This window comes from Pteropus medius, unplaced genomic scaffold, assembly GCF_902729225.1.
Source record: "Pteropus medius unplaced genomic scaffold, Ma_sr-lr_union100, whole genome shotgun sequence".
NCBI classification, from domain to species: Eukaryota; Metazoa; Chordata; class Mammalia; order Chiroptera; family Pteropodidae; genus Pteropus; species Pteropus medius.
Window position 1 is genome coordinate 11,354,870 of NW_024351543.1, and position 24,393 is coordinate 11,379,262.

The following is a 24,393-nucleotide window of genomic DNA, read 5'->3' on the forward strand; positions in this document are numbered from 1 at the left end:
AACCCTAATGTCATGCTAGTCTAAAGAAAAATCAGTACTTAGCTAGTTTAATTCTGAAGTAAAATTGATGCCCTAAGCTAAAGTAGGCTTAGAGATGACAGTTATTTATTATAGACTTAAAGGTCCTAGAATTTCAATTAATTATATTACAATATCTACATAGTAAAACACTGTGAAGTCATTCAACCTCACAGTTTTAAGTGTATTTAATAATGGAAGAAAATATTCATGTAAGAAAATAAAAAACAAAGACTGGTAGGACTCTAATTTTGTGACACAAAACCTATATTTGCCCGTATATAGGGTCAAAAACTACTACAAAGAAGTGGTTACTATCAATACTTCAGTTTGTCTATAGTGGGATTATGATTGATTTTTATTTTCTTATGCTTTTCTGTATTTTATAAATTTCAATATGTTTTTATCATAAAGGAGAGCAAAAACAAAAAAATTTTAAATAGGCGTATAGAAATTAGGCTGCTTGAAAATGAAACAACTTTTTTTTCTTTTTTACCCTTCTGACATTGACCTGGCTCTGAAAATCCCCATAAAAACTATTTCTGATGCTGTATTATTAGTACAAGGGGGAAAAAACCAGGATAGTATTAAACACTTTATTTTGATATTGGTGGTAGAGCCTCTGCTAATAAATTAAAAATGTGTATAGATTCCATATTGTCACAGCTCAAAACCAAAACAGTTGATAGATATGATGCTAATATTTTTTAAACTCATAGATAGATTCAAATATTGAATGCATTTCTTGGCTTGAAATGAAAATGTTGTAATGCATTTTCTTTTATACTCCTAAAAATTTAGTAAATTATAAGGAGATAATTATTAAATATAAGTTCTATTTATGGTTCTCTAAACCATAATTTCTCCTTATAATTTACAGAGACCCATATATCTCTTATTAAACATATTTTGCTTACTAATTTTCTGTATTTTGAATGTGTAAGTTACTTTGAGTCAACAATCATTGTTCTTCAGGGCAAGTATATATGATTAACTTAAGGCTTTTCAGAGAATGTGATATTTTAGAAACTGTTCAGTTTATGAAACCTTTGCATTTGTAGCACTCTCATCATTCCTTTGATCGGAAATGGGGACAGATTCAGAAGTGGCTGGTAGGCCATGATTGCCTGTCCTGCATGTTGTGATCAGTTGCTGAAATAATGCAATATTGAAGTAAAACATTGACTAATAGTTTGCAAAGTAGGAGTGTTTGGCATGTTTGAACCTAAAGGTCAGAGAGTGTCTCTGTCTGTAGTGGACTAAATGTGTACTTGGAGTCTAACCATTTCTGTTGTAGTCTTCAGCCTCACACTCATTTCAGAATGCTCCTGACCAAGAAAGATTGAGTCGATGAAGATGTTTTCTTTCTAAGGATTTGTCCTTCTCTCCTTTACATTTGGCTCTCCCGCATTCTCCTCTCACCTTTCCCTCTCTCCCTCCTTCCTTCTTTCTTTTCTCTCTCCTCCTCCTCTCTCTCTTTCTCTCGCTCTCTTTTTTTTTTTTTTTTAACAAATTAGGTCAGCAGAGTCTTAGATGACTCAAGTTGTTCTTTCATCTCCTTTGGAAATTACTCTTATTTGTTTACTTCTCTCAGTTCCTTTTCAAGTCTTCTACCATCACTCCCAGATTTGTTAGCTACGAGAGCAAACTGCAGTAGAATATTAATGTGAATCATTCCTAAATTTGAACTTTTTCAACTTATGTTCCCCAACTGTCTCTTATTGCAGGGCTTCTTAATTTGATAGGTGAATATAGTCTGGGGGGATGGAGCATGAAGCCTTAAAAACTCACATAAAGTTTTGTATATATGTGTATTTTATGTGAAATGCCCACAGGTATTTTTATTATCATATACTCAAAGGAGTCTGTGATCTCTAAAGGGTTAAGAACCACTGTCTAACTGCTGCTAAACAAGCAACTTTCATTAGCAGATCCCTTCTATAGCAGTATTTTAAAGTATACCGAAATTAAAATATTTATGACTGTATTGACTTACAAATTTTAAATTTGTTGTTTTAATACTTGTCATTGTGATATTTTAGAAGAGATGGGGAAAGATATGTTTAGTTATTTAAAATTGAGGAACTCTGTATGGATGTGTTTGTTACTTTGGAATAGAACCTATCCTTTCTTATTACTAAAGCTAATTAGTTTTACTTAAAGTGTCTTCTGCATATAACTGGATTAACATTATTAATGATATAGTAAGAATGTTTTAGGCAGTGCCCTCGGGGGTCCCCTGGATCTATCTTTTGCTTCAACAGTGTTTGGACGGAACAGACCCAGGGACGCCCCTTCTTCCAGCCTCCGGCCACCCTCCAACCTCTTTTCCATTCGCAAACTTCAGAACCTTCTCAGCTATCCTTGGCCTCCGAGACCAGCCAACACCGTGTTTTGAACTTAATTTCTTATTGCCCAACAACCATGAGCTCTCAGATCCTTCAGAATTATTCCACCGAGGTGGAGGCTGCTGTCAACTGCCTGGTTGGCCTACATCTGCGGGCCTCCTATACCTGCCTCTCTCTGGCTTCTATTTCAACTGCGACCATGTGGCTCTGGAGAGTGTGGGCTACTTCTCCCATGAGTTGGCCAAGGAGAAACACAAGGGTGCCCAGAGTCTCTTGAAGATGCAAAACCAGTGTGGCAGCTGTGCCTCCTTTCCAGGACCTGCAGAAACCTTCTCAAGATGAATGGAGTAAAACGCAGGATACAGTGGAAGCTGCCATGGTCATGGAGAAGAACCTGAACCAGGCCCTTTTGGATCTGCATGCCCTGGGTTCTGCCTGCACAGACCTCCATCTCTGTGACTTTCTGAAGAGCTATTTCCTAGATGAAGAAGTGAAAATCATCAAAAAGATGGATGACCACCTGACTAACCTTCGCAGGCTGGCTGGACCCCAGGCTCCGCTGGGCGAGTATCTCTTTGAAAGGCTCACCCTCAAGTATGACTAAGAGCCTTTGGAGCCCAGAGGCTTTTGAGGGGCCCCTCTGCATCCCCCTGGTGTTGGCCTTGTGCCTGAGCCTCTCCCTGCAACCAATAGGCAGCCTTCTAACCATCTTGGAGCCCTCTCCCATGCCTTGGACCAAATTGAAACAATAAACCTTTTTGCAGCAATTAAAAAACAAAAACAAAAACTTGTGTGTAAATAAAAAATCACTTTTGCTTGTAAATTTTCCATAGAAATATTAAATTTCTTTTAATTATGTATTATAGTTTTAAAATTAAATTCCCTAGGATTTTAATATCTTAAGACAGACCAAAACATTAAACAAGAAGAAAAGCCTATATTAAAATCTAATATTTGAGTCCTATGTTCAAAGGCCATGAAGATAAACATACTTTTATCTCTGACATGTGTGCAGTTCAGGCAGTGAGTGTGCTAGATTTTTATGGGCAAAGGGGAGCAATTTGGAGTAGAGGCTTAAAATGCAGATGGTGACTAATCCAAGTCTCGACTAGGACTTGGCTAGGACTTGGACGTGCAGAGAAGGTAGGGTTTAATTTCAGGTGGGAATAATTATCACTTCTAACCCCTTGACGCTCGCTTTTTACTCCTTTCAAACTGATTATTTCATCTCACTTTTATCTTATTCTTGGCTCTCTGGCTGCTTTCTATGAGCCTGTAGTAGAAGTTGGCATGTGATAGTCACAATATAAAATATAAATTACTAATAAATTCATGATAAAATAAATAATGCATATACAAACAATAGGATTGTCAGTTATTAGAAGGAATAATCTTCCCATATTAAAATTTTCTCCTAATTTTAATACTTTTTTTGGTATGGGAGTGAGATGTTGGGATTGAATAGGGAAAGCAGGGGCATGAGGCTCAGGAATGAAGGTAACTTTGAATGCGTTCTGTATGTCAACTGTGCTAGTGCTTTTTACATATGTTTTCATTTCACATTGTAAGATACCACTATTTCCATGTTATAGATAAGGTGTTAAAGGATTGGTGAAGTAAACAACTTGCTTAGTCTTTGACAGAACCAGAATTTGAAGGTATGAGAGAGTACCACATCCACTAATGGATTGGGAGGCAAAAAGACCAGCAAGAAAAGGGCCTTAGTCTTTCTGGGCCTTCAAATAAACAGTCTAGCTGGTGATTCTGTTTTTAAACTGGATATCTTAATCAGTAGTTGTTGGTGACCTGAAAGAGTATGTGCAGTTTCTGAAGTTTCCTAGTTTAAAACTGGGGGAATGGTTCCAGCTTTGACTTAAATATTCTTTGTTGACAGAGAAGATGGCCAGATTTATTCATAGGGCTGTGGGTTTTTAAAAAATAAAATCACTTTTTTCTCATTTCAAGTGAATTTTTAAAAACAGTAGGTTTCATTTCCATTAATTTAACTGTAGCAAAACATAATTTTCCAGAAAGCTTTAAACAAATGTATATCCATCTTTTAAGGCATTGTCCTGCTTGTTCAGCCTTGGATCTTTTATACTAATATAAGGACTCCCAGGACAACAAATAGGTTATGTTTTCCTGACTGTGGAAGAGAGCGATGCTCTGCCTTGTGAGTGGCACCTAAAAAAAGTTTGCTGAATTTTTTTCTATGTGCCCCTGGTGTTATTAATTTAAGGAAAACCAGTTGGCAATTTAAATACTATTCTAGTAATACTTGAGAAATGAAGCTCTTTATTCTTCCAGATAAAGAGAAATCTCTGTGTAAAAACCAGAATACCTTGCTGTTTTCTTTATGTTCTTTCAATGTAATCAGTGTAGATTTAGCTGCTATAGGATGGAATCTTTATGGTTCAGTTGACTAGTGAGTCAAAAGATATGAATGCTGGTCCCAGCTTTATGACTTTGTAGATTCTTAATCTTTTTGTGCTGCAATTTTTTTTTTTACTGCACAATGAAGGGATCACTAGAGGATATCTGAGGACCCTTCTAGCTCTAAAAATAACTCTATGGTTGGTGCTAGGGTCTTTTCTTTCATACAAGGTTTCCTTCTATTTCCTTCATATGTACCACTATGCAAAAGTATTCAAGGTAGGGGGGAGTAATTAAAAACTACCTAAATGCCTGCCTTTTTATACGAGTGGTGGTGCTGTGTGGCATACTCTTAGTTAAAACATGTGTTTTGAGTCTTTTTGGTATAGTAATTTGCTTTGAGCTTGCCTTGCTGTTTGTACCATAGCCCGCTAACCATGTGTGAGTAATTAGATTTAGAGTGAAATTGATTAAAATTAAAAATTTAGTTCTTCAGTTGTACTTCTAGCATTTCACGTGCTCAGTAGCCACATGTGGTTAGTGGCTAAGCTCTTAGACAGTACAACATAGAACATTTCCATTGTTACAGAAAGTTCTGTTGGACAGTGCTGGTTTAAGATATAGTTTATGACTGAAATAAACTGTATCCTCTCATTTCAAATTAGCTGATCTGTATGGGGTTTACATTCTATTCAGTGGTCTTCTGAAGTCTTTTTAGCCCTATTTTTTCAAATGGGCCTTAAAAGAGCTGTTTAAACATAGAGGTCTATTAACACTTAAGGTATTTTATTTATAATTTTTGCAATAGGCATAATTAAAAATAAATGTGAATTAATTTGTCTTTGCTGCATCTATAATGGGATGTGTTTTTTAGAGGTAGATTTTTAAAAAGTGCCTTTGTGTGGTAGATGGAGTGAAAAGAAAGGACAGAATAAAAGGAAGATTTAACATTAAATCATGTGTATCACTCTAATCCGCCAAATAATCCTGGGAGGGGGCATGTAGAATTAACCTGTCTTTGTGGCACAAGACTCTTTAATCAAGCTAACTAGCTTAGAAGCGGCTACCCCTTAATTAACTGTACCTACCCTTCTGGGCTAATGCATATGTCCCCAGAACTTTTGTGATATCACCTGATAGTCAAAGGAAAGAAATTTGCTTGGCTTCTTGCATATTACATGTGTCTTTTATATAACAAAAATGTAAATGAATTCCTAATGATCAGAACACCCTATTGGACATTGACTCATTGAATCATAGTAGTGCTTATAAGTAGACTTCTGAAGAGATTTGATCAAATGTATCGATGTACACAGCAGATGACAAATGAATTTTTTGGAATTATATTTAAAGATCATGACGAAATAAGACATTAAATGTGATGTTTCAGTCAAATTACTCTTTCTGTATTTGCAATGAATCAACAGGTACAGTCACATCTATTCTACTTCTGTAATGCTGATGCTGTAGGTATTGATTCATCACTGTCATCAGTCATGACCCTAGTTGAACCAATTGTATTAGAATTTTAGTGCAATTTACTTTAACACTTTGGACCTTAAATTCTGAAGAGCAGAAGTTTCTTACTGTTTCAGTTGATTAGGTTCTAGGGATTAGGTGTTTGGTTTCACATGACCTGGGACTTAATGCTCCATTGCTAATAGATAAACGTGGAATTGCGTTTAATTTGTCAACTTTTAGGTTGTAGTCACTTTTCTTTGCTCTCTTCAGAAGGCATAACTTTTGAAATAACTTTACTAGCTCTAAAATATTTATCCAATGTCTTCTGATTTTTAGTAGTTTTTCATATTAACAGTACTCAGGGTCATTTAGTTGTTCTTTTCCAGTTAAAATGGTGAAAGACATTTTTTTCAGTGAGCAGAAAATTATAACTCAAATCTTTCTAAAGCTATAAACTGTCTCCTTAATACATCTCCAATAAAATAAACATTTCTTCTTTCCTTGCATAAACTTAACATTCACATTGAAAAATATAGATAAAAGTTGACTTTGAATGCTGAACTCAATTTCTCTTTGTTAAGTATGCTTGCTTATTTTTATCTTGGTATGTTGAATTCTCTTCGTCATGTGTAGATTACATTCTACAAGTGGTCAGACATACATAAACTTGTTGAAATAAAAAAACATTACCAAGATTATTTCCACTTTTTTTCCAACTGAAGCATGTGACTGCCCCAAACTTAGCTTTTGAAACTGAGCAGTCCACACCTGCTTGCTGTAAGGAAGACACAGCTGTGCTCTTAACTGACTGTGCTTTGCTCAGTTGTTCTGGTAGATAACCCTTTATTCAGTGATTAACTCTCCGTGTACTTTCTCCTTTCCCAGGAAGATTCGGAAAGGGCCAGGTATTCCCACCGGTCCAGTCATCATCGTCCTTATCCGGTTTGTAATATCTTGTAAACTTGCCTCTAGTACTTTTCCTCATTAACTTAACATAGTCACTCACAAACTTTTGTTTTTATTTTTATCAGGGAGTTGAGGAGGCATTGTCCATTCGAAGTCTTGGCAGTCACAGGGTTGGTACTTTAAGCTATTTACACCACAGTAGCAAAGCTACTACACCATTTCCTAAGCAATCTGAGAATGTTCATATATTCTTTTGCCTTTTTTTAAAGTAGAAAATGTTGGCAAAGTCCTTCCATTGCAAAGTGATACTTTCTCTCAAATTACTGCTATAAGTAAATCAATTTTAAAATCATGAATATTTTCATCTATTATCATATGTACTCTTTTTCTATAAAATGACCTCTGATTTTAGAAAATAGTCACAAAATAATAAGATTGATTTTATAGAATAACATCTGCATGGTTCTAACTTGCAGATTTTTCCTGTTTTCATATTTTTAAAAATAACGATTGGGAAATTTTTTGAGGCTCGAATGATTAATTATAGTTTTATTGCATGGAAAATTGAGCTACTGATTTGAAAAATTCCCTTGTCATACTTATAGAAATTATCATGCTTCAACATTTTGATTAACATTTTGCAGTGTGCCTCAGGTTTTCAGCATACATTGTTGTAAATCAAGATAAATGAGAAGTCACTCATTAAAGGCTTGCATATTGTGCCAAGACACTGATCTCTCTCTTCTTAAAGAATTGTGCTTTAAACTTTAAAGCAATACTTTTAATTTGCACATTGATAATATTATATATATACTCACATCCAGCTTTTTTCATCGGTTAAGTAATCTTTTATGTTAAATTCTATATTTGTTAATTTTCCCCCAACTCTGGTTTTCTTCCCATCTTGTATATTGTATAAAAATATACTGTAATGAAACTAAATATGTTCTGGTATGTTAGTTATTGATGTGTTTGTATTCTTAAATAGTTATTTACTCTGGTTATACTTCTTTTTGGAAATAAATCTGAAAGTTCACTAATGACATTTAAAAGAAATATAATTACTGTCTTTTTAGAGTAAGTTAGTAAACTAGTGTTTGAATCATAAGCATGATGGTTAATTACAAAAGTTTAGATTTATAAGAATATTAAGAAGCCTTTGCAGAAATCTAATCAGCAGCTTCAGAATTTTACTGGAGAAAAACTTCAGGACAATAAATTTGTCATGCTTCTCCCTAGATATATATGTGTGTGTGTGTATATATATATATGCGTGTGTGTATATATATATATATATTCTTTTCTTAAACACTTTGAAAAGAATCATAAAGGGAATTAGTCAATAAAAGCTTAGAAGCTGAGTGTCTTGAGGGTTTTGAAAATAATCCCCTCTCTACACTTTTTTAAAATGTATGGCTTTTTTGTTTTTGTTTTTTGCTTTCTATGATAATGTTCACAGTATGAAGTTTCACAGTTATTATTAAGCTGGTTATTTGTAAATTTGTATGTGGCCTCAGGAAAACTTGGTTATTGTATATTAGTTTAACCTAATGGTAAAACCATGGAAGTTCAACCTAATTCAAGAGTCTTTAAAACAAATCTGAAGACAAACAAAAAAGAAATTTGTAAGTAAGCTAATAAGGAATTGTTACACATAGAATATAATTTCCATAAAAAGAAAATCAACTCATTATTCTATATTATATGAGTTGATTTTCTTTTTATGGGACTTATATCATTAAATACATTTAAGATATAACCAGAACTCTCACAGTATTTTATTTCATTATGGTAATTGTGAAAATTTGTTGCTATGGGAAAAAGAGTAAAGCTCCCAATATTTAAAAAAATCAGTGTGTGAATTAAAGTATTAATAAAAATTTTACACCCTAGAGGAGATTCTAGTACTTTACCATGTGTAGGTTTATATCCAGCACATTTTAAATATTTAGACTTCCCTGGAAATAACATTGTTTAAAAGAAGTATAATTGAGATTAGTTCTTTTCTTTTAACTAGATAATATTAGGAGTTCTAAGTTTTCATCAGATTATTTGCCTTTTAAAATTCCTTTACCATTTACATTAAGCTGAGTATGCAGACAACATTTGTTCTCTGTAAAAATAAATGTGGTGGCCTAAAACACTGACCTAGATTTTATTGGGGTTTGCTGTTTAATTTTTGGGTTTTGGTATTTCTCTGCCAGTTATCTTTTAAAGTATTATTTTTACTTATGAGCCATGTATTTAAAAGCCTACCACTTTTGGACCTTGTATTTGATGTATGAACATTAGCAGTACCTGGAAGTGAAACAGATGTATTTATGGTTTATACCTCATTCTTAGGACTTTGATCTTTTCCTTTCGTGCAATTAGCTTTCAGATACTGCCCTCTTGAAAGGTGGCCTGCCAGAGCTGTTTGGGCTAGAAACTGTGTCAATGCTATAGACATTCTGTATTAAAATAAAAAGAGCAAAGATGGTTTAAGACTGTGAGTGATAAGTTTTGGGGAGGGAGGATTAAATAAAAACCCCAAGTTTAGAATTGAAACAATCTGTTGCTTTAAAAAAACAGTATGTCTTAAAAAAAAAACCCACACACACACATCTTACAAATACTTGGTCACTGCTTTATATACTGAAATACAAGAAGACTATAAGATAGCCATCCAAAATTAGAAAATGAGGTGATCTTGAATCAGAACAGTAAGGATACATTGCTATTTCTCACTGGTGGAGATTTTTTTTTTTTTGTATATATTAGTTCCTGTTTATATGTCAGTGGCCTTTGTATAATTTTAATGAATTCAATTTTAATATGCTTCCAATTTATTTTTTGTCATTTACTGCTGCTACACTGTTTAATTCTGTTGAAGAGCCCATCGAAGGATATAACCGGAACACATTGGAGCAGAGGCAGTACACTCAAAAGGAAAGACATCATGGTGTGTAGTCCAGAAAAATGTGCAGTGTTAGTGTTATGCATTTGTTGTTGACTCTCAGAATTCTGGGGGCTTGAGTAATTGGTACATTCTAATAGAAATTGATACCTCCTGAACTTTCTTTTTCCAACATGTTTGCTATACCTTTGATTTTATTTCCAGATGAAAACCTTTGGGCAAGTTTCTCTGAGAGTTAAAAATTTTTCATTTTGATAGATTATAATAGCAAATTTGGAAATGTTTTAGCTAGAGCCCTCATATTTTCAATTCTCCTTCCTTTGATGAATTATTTTGTTTTTAAACAACATAAATACAACTGTCACTTGGTGGGGGGGGGTATTAGTTCTTTTTGTTTACCCAGTGGTTCTCGTAACGATTGGGGTGTCCAAGTTATGGATTTTCCTACTAGGTAGATTCAGCAATCTTTTAAAACCAGCTTAGCTCTGTATTATATTTTGGAAAGGGAAAATTGACATAGGTTAGTCTCTGTTCATTTTGTTAAATCCTGTGCCTTTGTAAAATGCCGTTGGCGCTACAGAAAGGATGAAAAGAAATAAGACATGACTGTTCTTTTCAATGAACTTATCTGGTTCAGAGGATGGAGTAGTTTGTATGCTAGAAGGTTTGGCTTAAGTAATAACATGTTTTGGCTGTGGCGTTTTTAAAATAAAAAAGATAATTTGTTAACTGATAAAAGAAGTACATGAAATTTCTTTAGAGAAAGAACTTTATTTTCAAGGAATTGTCACTCACTATACAGTGGCATTTACCATTGCACATCATTTACCAAATGCACACCTATAGGCACTTTAGAAAATTTTGTATAAACAAGATTTATCTTTTTACACACATAGTAACACTTTTTTGCTTGCCTTTGCTGTTAATTTCAGGATAATATAAGAAAAGCATGCAAATGCAGATATTTTGCTCCAATATTTTTTGGATTTATTACAATATCGTTTTCACTGAATTTATACCAGTGGTGTAATTGTACTACTTAGCCTTATACTATTGAAATATATTTCTGGGGGTTTCTGCAGTATCTTTTATAAATGACCATCTCATTGGGCATGAAGGGAGGGCCTTTGTTCTGCTTGAACTCTTATTTTAATGTTTTATTAGAACTAGATTGTATAATTTTGTCTTCTAGTATATTTTAATCTTTTTAAAATTGTAGATTTTACAACAAGAAATGCATTTTATACCGTGATCCAGTATACACCTGCAGATATGTCTTTGTTTCAATAAATACAATATGAAACAAAGTTTCATGAAATAATATTTACTCTTACTGTGTATGATATACTCTGATATTTTTCTTCTATTTCATTTTTTAAAAAAAAATTCTGGTTGAACGCAAACCGATTTCATGAACTACTCATGAGTTACAACCTGCACTTAGTAAAACATTACTCTAGATCAGGTTTTCATTAGTGTTTCCTACTATCCTAACTAGGTATAAGAGTTGCAAAAGAAAGATATATATATACACCAAACTACCTGAAGAACTTATTCATTGTTTTTATTTTTATTTTTGTATACATTGCTTCTCTGGGTAAGATTGCTTAAAAAAATATAAGCTAGAATGCTTTAAAAACAATTAGGAAACCACCAATATAATTCAGTTTTTGGGTTTGAAATGTGGTGATCCGTGTATTATCTTATTTTCTTAAAGACCCTACCTGAAATGTGGCTTTCTGTTTTTATCATAAATTTTATATATTTTTCTTTGATTTATACTTAACGCCACACTTATGTATACTGTGCATTCCACACTATGCTTGGAGCAACTTTCTGGTTTTGTTCAGCATTTTTAATAGGGAATGTTCTTGGGGAGGGCATTTTTTCAGGTGTGTGTCTATAAGCAGATCCAAGGGAATTACCCCTATTTTGATGCTGTAGTTGTTTCTTGTAAGCTTGATTAGTTATGTGCTTTCGCCTCACTACCTGTCTTTGCCTTGCTTTTATCCTGTTTAAATGATGGGAAATGATGGTAACAGTCACAACACTAAAAAGTAAAACATATCTGGACTTCAGAATGCTTATTTCTTTTATTTTAAGCCATCTTTTAGTGTGTTTTTTCCTAGTGTACTGAGATTGAATCATCTCACCATTACTGATTATGCAGTCTGTATTTGAAAGGGAACATGCAGTTTTACATTATAGTTTAGCAATAACTTATACTAGGAAAGGGGGGGAGAATATTCTTTAATTCACTGTAATAGCCTTTGTGTTTAATAATTTTGGGCTTTTTAAGTAGTGCTGGATTTTTAATAACTTTGCAAATGTTACTTTTTTCCCTCTTTATATTTGATTTTGGAAATACAACCAACTTTCATCTTTTTCTGAAATCCAGTATGATCCTCTCAAGGATAAATCGTCGAGACTTTCATCATTAGTATGTAGTGCATGACTTTGTGTTAAATGTAGTTTTAGTTTATAAATACCTGATGATACTAATCATAGAGTGTGACTAACTTTCACAGGTTTGTTATGATGTTTGGGGAAAACATGACTAACAAAGCAAAAACTATTATTTTGCAGTTGTGGCATGATTAACATTTGAATACTTTCCTTTAGAATTTTAGGATCAGATAAAAATTATTTGCCTTCCTATTCAGGACTAAGATTGGTAGCAATATCATTTCTTAGAATGATAAACCACCCATCTGACACCTACTTGTCGCCCCCAGAAGCCATGTTTCTAGCAGAGTTTTGGTACACATTGAACTATAGCAGCACAGGCCCACTGTATTTCATGCTAGGTGTCACAAGCTAGCAGTTGTGACTTTACTAAACAGAAAATTTCCAGCAGTGACAGTGGATACCTGAAACATCAGTTATGTCCACTCAGTTTTGCTTAGTTTGATTTGTTTTTTATGGTATGTCATTTTAGCCAAGGAAGTTAAGCTATAGCATGTTTTAATATTATGTCAATAGATTGCCTGAGTTTCTAGGCTGTATAGACATCTCTTAAAATGCTCAGGCAATGTACAAAAGGAAAGATGGATATCTCATGAAAGAGAAATGAGTCTGTAGTCATTGATTTGGGTTCCAGCTGCGCATGTCGTAGACTGCCTAGAGCAGACTGTTCATGGGTAGGACGCTTCTAGCTGCACGTCCTTATTTCAGGCAAGCAGAGCCTACCTAGATTGGATTTCTTGTCTACCAATTGACCAGTTTAGTAGTAGCGCTGTTCTTTATCCTGGCATACACACTTGGCTCTGTACTCCTAGAAGAAGTTATGTATCAAGACAGTGCTATCTTCAAAGGGCTCATGAATAAGGTTGTTGTCTAATAATGCTGCTGCTGTGCGAGACAGCCATACCATCTTTGCTTTTTTCCTCCTGAGCAGCACATACCATGGGACCACTAACTTGGGTTAGGAATACTGTCTGGGGCAGTGCAATATCATGTTCTTTGTTATCTCAACCTTGTTTTTTATTGATCCAAAGGATTGTTTTATGGCCTTTAGGTAAGGAAGACTATAGAAGGAAATGGACTTCTTTGTCACCATACCTTTATAAAAAAGATCGACTTAAATGAGGTGTTGAGTGAAGGTCCCACAAATATCCTGCCTGGCTGTGTCCTAATTAATTGTTTTTTAGCTGGCTAGACACTGAGCTGGATGGCCCAGGGGTAGGTAAGAGGAAGTGCAGATGTGCAAAGAGGTGTTATATCTTAGCCAGTCAAGTACAGTGAATCATTTACTAACAGCTGGAAATTAGATTGCATGTAGACTACTCTGTAACTCATATGGACCTTTCTGTGTATAATTTCGTTAAATTAGTTTTAAAACTTCACTACATAATTATTATTCTTCATATATTTAACTTCAAATGTTTACTTTCAGAATCATTCTTATGGAATGAAGAAGAGAGCTGGTTCTCATAAAGACCTGCTGGTTAGTTCCGTTGTGTCTCGTATCACATTATCTTGTGCTGCTGATTACTTTTAGAGAACTTAAGAATTATGACTGCTTCGATGTGTGATTTGATAATATACTGGAACATGATTTGCCAGAACCTTATTTAAAAATAATTTTGTTTTCAATATAAAATTTAATATTAAGTTAATATACACTAATCCTGAGGGCTAGAGGTTGGACGGTGTCACAACCTCTAAAGAAGTTCATTAACAATGTATATTCATATATGAACTGTCCTTTAGAATATACCTCAAGAATAGGTTAAGTGAGACATTCTTATCCTTTAGAAATTAAAATAGATTAAATTGTGGTATTATAGGTAGTATCAAACTCACAAATAGGCTTCATCCTAAAAGTTTGTTAGTAGGTCTGATTTTGAGAACTTGGAATAAATTATCTGGTAGGTACATTAAGGTATTCAGTGACAGAGTTCCCATGCTGTCTTGCAGAAGACTCTTTGACTTATAATGTGATTAAACTGCAGCACTAATAGTGCTCTCTATTCCAGCCACCTTGCTAAACAACATTTGTATGGGGAAAACAAATGTGCCCAGAATGCCTATTTGTGATGCTGGGAACACCTGTTCCTTGTTAGGCAGCCACCGTACTGGCAAAGGACGTGCAGTCCCAAACTCCTTGCTAATTCAGGGTTCCCACAGTAGGGGCTCTGACCATTGCTGGGGTGGAGAGAGGCTCAGGAGACTTTGGCTTGTAGAAAGGAGGAGGGAGGAGAGAATATAATGGAGAGGACTTTAGTAAGAAGGCTCGGAGGGTCGACTATTGGGGACTCTGGGGAGAGATGACTCATGGTGCCTCATGGAGGGTGAGTATATGGAGGAAGGCAGGGCCAGGAGAGGCAGGGGTTGGGTAGGAGTAAAGATGTCCCTGATTACAGTGTCGACAGTGGAGGAGGCTTTCAGTCAGGAATTGCCTGAATTTCCTTAACCTTGAGTTAAAAACAATGGCTGTAGAAGTTAGGAAGGGAATTCTGCCCCCTCTCCCCCACAAAAAAACCCCCACAATATATAGGATTACTATTTTGTACAGTGTATTGAACATAAACCACCATAGATGTTTTAGACCAGACCATATTTGGTGTGTTCTCTCTTTTCTCTCTCTTCGGTAATTTAATTTGATCAGTTTATTTTGACAAATAATAGATCTAGGAGAAGTTTGGAAAAAATGACTGTTTAATAATAGCTGTGACATTGCCAAATGGATTATAAAAGTGGCAATTATTCAGTTGTCCTGGATTTTTTAAGGACATGCCTATGTATAACATGAAAATAAATCACTTATTTTCATTCCATTTTACCTAAGGTTTATATTCTTGTTTTTAAAGTAAAAAAAAAAAAAAAAAGTAATTTCTTTGAAAACAGTTAACTTTAAATATTAATCTTTTTTTGAGAGATTGAAATTATTATTTTGATTTTTATTCAGTACTACTTAATGCTCTGAAGTCATTGTTTGTGGGGACAAGGGGTTTTGCAATCTCAGATCTTGCTTTTGTGTGTTCAGATTTTGCCTTTGTGTGCTGTTAGGTTAACCATTTTTAACCTAAGAAAAATGTGTTTGATTTTGCTTCTTGCAGAGTGGCCTCTACTTTGACCAGAGAAGCTATAGCAGTCTTAGACATAGCAAACCCACCTCTGCCTACTACACTCGGGTTTGTCTAGAGTTTTTTGGCTTCCTGTTTTATCCAACTTTAACACATTTCTAATGTCCTATTTTGCATTTTGAATAGTTAGAACTAATCTGTGAATGACTGGTTAGACTATACTAGTTTGTGGTAACTGAATTCATATACTCCATGTGAGTAAATTTAAACAGTGGAAACTATTGAATTACCATATTTGTGAGTACCACTAAAAAAATTTTTTCTGACAAAAAATTTTTAACATACAAAAAAATTAAAAGAATTGCTTAGTAACCACCCAGTACCTATCACTTAGATTCTACAATTAACATTTTACTGTGTTTCATTTATTAATTATCTATCTGTCCCTCTATGCATCCATCAATCCATCTTTTTTGGGGGGTGCATTTCAGAATAATTACAGGCATCAGTACACATTATGTGTATGCCCTTTTAATAAAACCTTACATGTGAAAAATTAAACTGTAAGTGGAATGAGAAGAATGTAATTATTTGCCCAATGTTAAAACCTTTGTTTTTTTCAAGGCATCTGGCACATCATACATTTAAAATGCATTAAATATAGCACACAGTACACTTAAAATAATTCGGTTGTCAAAACCTACGCACACAATTAGATACTCTTATTATTTTCTGTGTCTGATTAAGCCTGGTAAAAAGGAATTGAAAAGTGTGTCTTCAAATGATGTCAGGAAAAAAAGATTTAATTCCTTTTTAAAAAATGGTGTGCCTCGGTAGTGCATGGATTCATTGTGACCAGTACGTTCTACCTGATTAAACAAGGTACTTTGTCCATACTTGTTTGGAAATACAGGTTTTTCTGTTCTTTTCCAGACACATGGAAAAGAGTGTTTACAGTGATAACTTAGTGCTTACTTATTTGGGTCCCCAATAATCAGGCTAAGGCCATTTGGAATTTGACGTGAGATCATTGAAAATATCACAAGAGCTGCTGGTGACTGGGATGTGGCCACAGTTGGCCACACTCCCTGTGCCATGGCCCTCTTTTCCTGAGTGTTTTCTTAGGTTGCCGTCCCATCTCCTAACATTAATGTTCAAAGACCAATAGAACGTGAATAATGTATAGAAAACTATTCCAAGTGTTTTTCTTTCTTATCCCTTAAAATTGGTATTTGAAAAGATTTCTAATGATTAAGTTTCTCTCACTTCATGTGTAACTTAAGTACTTTAAGCACTCAGGAATTGCTAATGAATTTTGGAGTATAAAATAAACATAAGTCTTCTGACCTCATGACGGTGAGATCAATTCATATTTTTTCTTATTCTTATTCTCATTCTCTCCCTCCCACCTTCAGTCCCTCCCTCCCTCTCTCCCTCCCTCTCTCTCTCTCTTTCTCTCTCGTTTCATTGTTTTGTTTTTCTTTCTTAGCAGTCTTCTTCCCTCTACAGTGACCCTCTGGCAACATCTAAGAGTAACAGGGTTAGTACTTTCTGAGAAATATGTTGCCTTCAAAACTACCAGTGGCCTTCCTTTGGGTTAAATCATGTGCTTTTTTCATAGGCCTTACCTACTGCAAATTCTGGTCTGCTGAGAAGCACCAGTCTGGTTTGTATTTTCCTCTTCCAGCACGTGTACTCCTGGTGGGGCCACTGTCATGGTGCTGACTCTGGCTTGACAACTTCCCTCCAAAATCGTCAAGAACACATAGCTTTAGTACTATGTGTACTGCAGAGTGTGTGGCTTTTGCTTAAAATACAAAACTTTAGGGGAGTAAAAATGAGCATATTCTCTTCATGGCGGTAGATACTGCTGGCTGTTGGTAGGCCCTTGCTTAGAATTGGTTTCCTATAAAGAAGATAGATTTCGCATGAGTCCCACTACGCTTGCATACTTTTGTGAGATGGCTTGTCTGTGGTCAGGATGTCATATTTTTATTTGGGACAGCTGTGGCCTCGGCCACATTAATACTAAGCTGTAGTAAAGCAAGCTGACTAGAAAGCAGAACAATAGCTCTTTGTAATGTGCAAGTTATAAGTTGGTTGCTTTCAAGCTGTCGTTTGTTGTGTCATGGTCTGTTCAAGTAGACTGGGAACCTGAGGCTTTGTAACTTAATTCTATTGTGACAGCGGGCAAAATGCTTTCTATTTCACTTAACTTTCCTGCTCCATTTCCTCTTTTGAGATAATAAATTCATAAATGTTAGTTCTCCTAGTTCGATAACATGATAATTAAAGGAACTGCTGTAACGTGCTTTTTAAATGAAGCGTGAGTTTGAAGTTTTAAGGAGACTGATATATGAACTTATGCATATAAATGAGTGTTATCACCTTTAGAAACTTTACCTTGGGAGGCTGTTCACTTATACCACTCGTCAAAACTTTTTTGGAACTGAATACTGCAAAGAAGTTATAACATTCTCAAAATAACTTTGATGCTGAATAGATAAATGGTATTTCCTTTGTTCTTTAGGTATCATTGTATGATGGTGGATTATATAACCCTTATGGTTCTCGAACTGTAAGTCTACCCAGGGGGAGATGGTGAGGAGGGTGATGTGTAGGTGGGCACAGTTTACTAAGAAATTTGAAAAAGTCATTTCATCTGACCTGTAATACTCTACAAGCTGTGATCCATCAGCTAGCCAATAGTGACTCACCCAAACTGTGAGAAAATGCATGCTGGAACTCATGGCTTAAAATACGAGGGAGTATAAATAGAGGAACCTCTTTTCTTGTTCAGGAAGAGAGTAGTCCTTCTCAGGGCATCTACTTCCTCTCTTTTTCTTCCTGCCATGGGCTTGAGGGTGGGAGTGAGGTAGAATTTTAGGCTAGGGAGTCACAGTTACCTTGACCCTGGGAGCCAGGGGCATGTTAGATCCAAGGTCACTAATATATTCCCAGCAGGACAAAGAGCTGATCATTATTGTAAAACTTTTTTTCTTGGAAACTTTATAGCCATCTGAATATAGTTATTACTCATCAAGGACAAGTTCAGCCCGAAGCAGTCCTGTGGTGAGCAGTCTAGTCTCTTCGCATGCTTTATGGAAACTTTTGGTTGTTTCATTAATCTGTACTCACAGTTTAGAATATTGAGAATGTGGTGTGTTTCACTCTCTTGTGCATGGATTATCATTTTCTTTAAGTACACAAACTCAGAGTACTAATTTGTCCTAATTAGTGGTTTCTGTATGAATATGAATTAGCATGTAATTTCTTAAATGAGTCTGGAACCGATATCATTAGAATTTTTTAAAAGTTTATATGTAATTGTCATTCGTGTGGAACTTCTTGTCTCTTCAGTGGTCACGATTCAGTGTATGAGTTGGCTACCTTGTGTTTCTCCGTGCCATCTCTGTTTCCTGCAGTGAGCCATTTCACTTGTTTGCCAGCTCTTCCAAGTGGAGTGGAAGAAGAATAAAACCAATCAACTTTTAAAAATTGTTACATAAAAGACAAAACAGGGACAATTCTAATCACCTAATCTTTCTGGAGTATTAAATTATGTTTAATTTATAAAAGTAATATTAGTTTAAGGAAAGTCCAAAGTAAAAGTCTCCTGACCATTTCTCCCATTTCCATTTTTTGAGGGAAGCCTCTACTTGAGCATTTTTTTCACAGGACATATGTGAATGTCCTTTATTTGAACAGTATGTATATGGACTCGCACATACTGTTCCTCACTTGTTAAAGTATATTTTTGTATTAATACATAAGGATTTATTTCATTCTTTGACATTTAAAAGATTTTTGAAAAGTAAACCGTGCCCCTTACTTTTTCCACTAAATGCCTCTTGGAGATAGTTTATGTCTGCACTTTCTTTTTAATGGCTATAAGTTATTCCATTAGTTCATGTGCTGTACATTTCAAAGATCACTCCCCTAATGGTGGACATTGAGATTATCAGATTTTTGCTACTACAGACACACTCATACAATGAACATTCTTATACAAGTATATTTTTGTGTAATTATATGAGTAGATCTTCAAGGTGAATTGCTAATCATGAAATGGGGGGATCAAAGAGTATGTACATTTAAATTATGATGTATATTGCCATACTGCCCACCAAAAAAGACTGCTAATTTATAATTCCAATAGGAAATTATGACTTTAGGAGCTACCTTGGTATTCTTGATGAAGTCAAAATTAGAGAAGTTATTAAAACAGTTTCTTAATAAATAGTCAACACGTTTTACTTTGTGGCGTGGGACAGGTAAGCTATGTGGGCTTTCTTTTACATATATGTTTGCCTCAGTCCTCCTGCCATTTCCAAGTGGCACTTCTCAAGGATGCCACTCTTATAGTTAACAAATAATTACTCAGAGATGTTTAAGGAGGTAACAGCTTTTTCACCTTAGGAGGAAGTTTACTTTTAATCCACTCGGTAATAAAATTCCACTTGGCAGGTCTCGAGCCTGGTAGCATTTTTAATGTCCCAAGTATAATGGCCTTTGCAAACAAAATTGTTGCGATATATTTTCAGTCAAGTGTAGAATCTTGTCCTTGTTTCCTGGCTGGATGCTCTTTCATTTGCAAGTGGGGTTCAGAGTTATTATCTTAGTGATGCCAGAATGGTTTCTTAGTGATGTCAGAATGGAGGTAACCTACATGTACTGAAGATGAGTCTTTTACTGCTGGTGAAACAGGAAGAAAACTGTAGGGCGATGTTAGAAATATCTCCACTAGTTGCATAGGAATGAATAAAGGAAAATAAGAATCATCATTTCAGTGTCCTTGCTGGTAGGAATTTCTGTCTTTGACTTATATTAGTTCACTTTAAAATATCCTTTTATTTTCTCTCCCTAACGGAAACAGTAAATATATTTATTAACCCCTAATAGGATTCCAAAGAGCCTAGAGGTTTAAACATGAAATCCCTAGCTAGTTTTGGCTGGTTTACTCATGCTCCTGCCCCTTTTTCTTTAATTTAACTTAAAAGATTAAAGTACTATTTTATTCTTTGTGCTTTTTGGAAATATCTTTTGATTTTTAATGATAGGTCATCATATCTTGAAACATCTTTTGTATTTAATGATGTGCAACAGACAGTGCCAATTATAATACTTCTGTAGTATATTTGCATGTTTCCCAAACCTTACCTAATATGCTTACAGTCATGTTACACCTGTAGTGATATTGAATTTTTTTTCATTATCTGCTTTTAATATCTATAGTTTATCGATGATGACACTGCAAGCATTGCGTCTTCTGGTCGTTCCAGTCATGGGCGAAGGGAGAGTGTGGTGAGCGTGGTTTGCATGCAAACACGTGAAATGCGTTTTAAAATGGCAGCACTGTGTGATCATTTCAAATCTACAGGAAAGTGAAATTTGCATTTGGCAAAACGAGTATTTTTCTCACATTTAACTTATAGGAATAATTAGCCTTCAAAATGTGTTCTCGAGGAAATATATTCTCAGTGGTCTGTGTAAGCTTTCATTAATAACTTGCATCTTCACACCTCTTGTGTGCTAGTCATTGTGTATTGGAAAGATTTTCACTTTTTATTTTTTGTTGCTGTTTTACCCACATATGTTTATGTGCACAATTCACCAAAAACAAAACATTTTAAGCAAAATTAAGGCTCCCACATTGTGTAAAACTTATAACTATGGGTTATAAGTCATGTTATTAGTTGCTTTCTTTGTTGTGTATTTAAGTTTAACCATTGCTTATACATCTTTTAAGACGTGAATATTTTCAGAGTTTCCAATGGCAAAATTTGAAAATTCTGGTCTTAGAATTCAACTGGAGTAATAATTGTAGAGGCAACTAATAGCTATGTTAGAATACAAATTATATAATTTCAGGTTATTCTTTTGATGAAGCTGGAAACGTTACAGAGAGCCAATAACATTTTTGCTATATTTAAGAACTGATTTGAAAATTACATTGGTAAGGATGGTGTGTCAGCTCAGAGCCAAAACAAAGAGCCCAATAACTTGGAGGCTACAATTCCTTTAAGAAAAATAGAAGGCTTTTTAATACAAGTCATGTTTTGTGAAAGATTGTCAACCCGACGTTTCATAGAGAAGAGGAGCGAGCACCAAGTGTTTGTGAGAGTTGTTGCCCCGAAAGCCAATGATTTAAGTAAGGCAGTTGTGACCCATTGGCAAGCCAACGAATGCTCATACCCATAGCTGAAAGAGAAAGAACAAGCCACTATCATGAAAGCATCTTGGAAAGGCAGGGACTTTAAAGTCACGGTGCCTGAGCTCGAACCGCTTCTACAACCCGTTAGTTAGTCTGTTAATGGCAGTTTCTTTATTTTTACAATGGAAGTATTACTATCTTTGTAGGTAGGCTTAATATGTGGAGTAAATGAATTACTATATAGAAAATAACTATCAAAATTCTGAAACAGGTACCAATAAAATCCTAGATATGTGTAAATATAAGTTGTATTACTGTCACTGTCAGTAAAAATACTATTGCTTGATCGTATTAGCCCTTAGCAAAACTTTATAGTTTTAAGTCTCGTCTCTGTGGATGGGCTTTCAGATTCCCTTCCTGGAAGGGAAGAGTTTTTAAGCAAGGTAATCAGAGCTGAAGTAAAGAAGAGCTGAAGTAAAGAATTGTGGATGAGTGAGGTAAAAATGTCCATTATTTATTAATTCAACAAACGTTTATGGAGTACCTATTATATGCAAGGCACTTTGTTAAGTGCTAGAAGTAATGTGGTAAACCAGACAGACCAGATTTCTGACTTCATGGAGCTCATCTCCAGTGAAAAAAGTAGAAAATAAACTAGTAAAGAAAGGAACAAAAAGAAAGTAACCCTGGGACTGTGAAGAGAAAAAGCAGGTGATAAGCTAGTCAACATTGAGGGGGGTGTGTGTGTCCATTTGGATGAGGTGGTTAGGGAAGGTTTCTCAAGGGACATGACCTTTGAGCTGACACTTGAAATGTGAGGAGCCAGGTACTTGAGGAGCTGGGAGCAGAGCTTTTAGGCCACTGCCAAAGTCTTAAGCTGGGAAGACTGGGTATGTTTGGGGAACCAGAAAGAGTCCAACATAGTTCTTTGATTTTTCTGTTCTACAGTTCCTGATATTGAGGAATTTAAAAAAGAGGGAACTGTGGAAATTGGGTAATAGGTCCAGTAAATACCCAGCAAATAATTCTGCATTCAGCATGTATATGCTTAACAGAATTGGTAGCTAAAATGAATGATAAACTTTGTGAAAAGTAGTAGGCGCTGTAGGTATATATTATCTTAGAAACCCTCTTGGTGGGGACAATGCATGTATTAAACATAGGAGACTTTGCTGGCCCTCAGGCAGTAAATGATCTCTGTGGAACTCTAGTTAGGATGAATAACAGCTTATCTGAGAGAGCTGTGATTTCATTTCTGAATCCCTTCACATTTTTTAAAACTTTTTTGAGTAGCTTAATTGCTATTCAGTTCTTTCATTTCATGATACTTTATCACATACCAAAAAAAATTTTCCTCCTATATGCCAATGTTCTTATCTTTTTCTGCTCTCTTTTCTTAATTTAAATCATCTCATTTTTTTCTGACAAAGGTTTCTGCCGCTGATTATTTTAGCCGCTCCAATCGGAGGGGCAGCGTTGTCTCTGAGGTGGATGATGTCAGTATCCCAGATTTGACCAGTGTGAGTGTATTGCATGGGGTGGTTATGTTGTATCAGGCTTGTGACTAACAGCTAATACATTAGCTATTTTAAAATCAGGAACTTAATTTACTGCCTAGGAAGTATTTATTTAAACATAGGAGCATAAAATAGTAATTTTGTTTTAGAATGTATATATTGATATATTCTGATTTTTAAATAAACTTTTTTCCTATGGAAATTTCCCCCATAGAGCCCATCAGCAGCTGCAGCAATTATAATATTTTGCAAATTTCATTTATTTCTTCCCCTTGCACTCCCTTTTTTCCTCTTAATTATTTTAAAGCAAATCCCATACATCATGTTATTTCCCAATAAATAGTTCAGTATGGATCTATGAGAGTTTGTTCATGCTCCCTATACCATTATCTTTCCTAATGAAATTAAAAATAATTTCTTAAAATCATCTAATACCTAGACCATATTTAGATATTCCCGATCTTAAAAATTTTGTTCCCTTTTTGTTTTGGCAAATCTATAAGATTCTAGTTAGACTTTGAAGGTTGAACATCTGCCAGCCTCATTTTCTCTCTGTGACATGTCCTCTTTGTGGCTGGAATTGCTGTTGTTTTTTACCCATGGACCAAGGTTGTCCTGATTATCAAGCACTTTGAAGCCGATGAGAGGCGGTGTTTCTTAACAGGAAAGTTAGATAGTTTTTTAATGGAGAGATATTTATATTTAGCACATCACTGGTTATATTTAAATAGCTATTTCTGAATGATTTTAATCCTAGAAAGCAATTTTAAGTATGGTCCGTAAGAATTCAGATTGTTGGTTCTCAAACCTGGCCATGCCACAGTCCCATCTCTCCCTGGGTCAGATCAAGGAGTCTCTCTGCATGCAGAGTTAGAAGATGAGCTCCAAAGTCTTTTCTCCGAAATAGTGTTTCTTCTGTAATTTGCTTAGTACCTTGTTTTTTCATAGATATAAACAATTAATTTTAATTTATTATGTATACTTTTCTCTCTTAAAAACTTTGAATTCTGTTAGCCTCTAATATGTGATGTCTGAATTAGTAATTATGTTCTCCTTATATTTCTTGGCAATTTATTTTAGTAACTACACAGAAGTGAAAAGATTGACAATTATAAAAATAATTTTCTTCAGCTTCTCAAAAACAACTTTTCTTTTCCCAGGTAGTTATTTGTATTTATTGACGTTTTTTAAA

At 34.9% G+C, this 24,393-nt stretch overlaps 1 protein-coding gene across 26 annotated transcripts in view; it reads left to right on the forward strand.

The window, feature by feature from the left end:
- The window catches only part of LRRFIP2 (LRR binding FLII interacting protein 2), a 100,920-nt gene that overhangs the window by 35,976 nt on the left and 40,551 nt on the right, over nt 1-24,393 (forward strand). For 6 of the 26 annotated variants that reach the window (XM_039843338.1, XM_039843341.1, XM_039843334.1 and 3 more), the window contains exons 4-13: nt 7,086-7,142; nt 7,232-7,276; nt 9,979-10,047; nt 12,401-12,442; nt 13,898-13,948; nt 15,564-15,638; nt 18,061-18,108; nt 18,546-18,602; nt 20,766-20,834; nt 23,115-23,204. The exons of 6 other annotated variants lie outside the window; for them this stretch is intronic. In XM_039843338.1, the coding sequence (XP_039699272.1) occupies nt 7,086-7,142; nt 7,232-7,276; nt 9,979-10,047; nt 12,401-12,442; nt 13,898-13,948; nt 15,564-15,638; nt 18,061-18,108; nt 18,546-18,602; nt 20,766-20,834; nt 23,115-23,204 (603 nt within the window). The remainder of the gene's footprint in view (nt 1-7,085; nt 7,143-7,231; nt 7,277-9,978; nt 10,048-12,400; nt 12,443-13,897; nt 13,949-15,563; nt 15,639-18,060; nt 18,109-18,545; nt 18,603-20,765; nt 20,835-23,114; nt 23,205-24,393) is intronic. 14 more of the 26 variants (XM_039843352.1, XM_039843356.1, XM_039843354.1 and 11 more) reach the window with 12 other exon arrangements.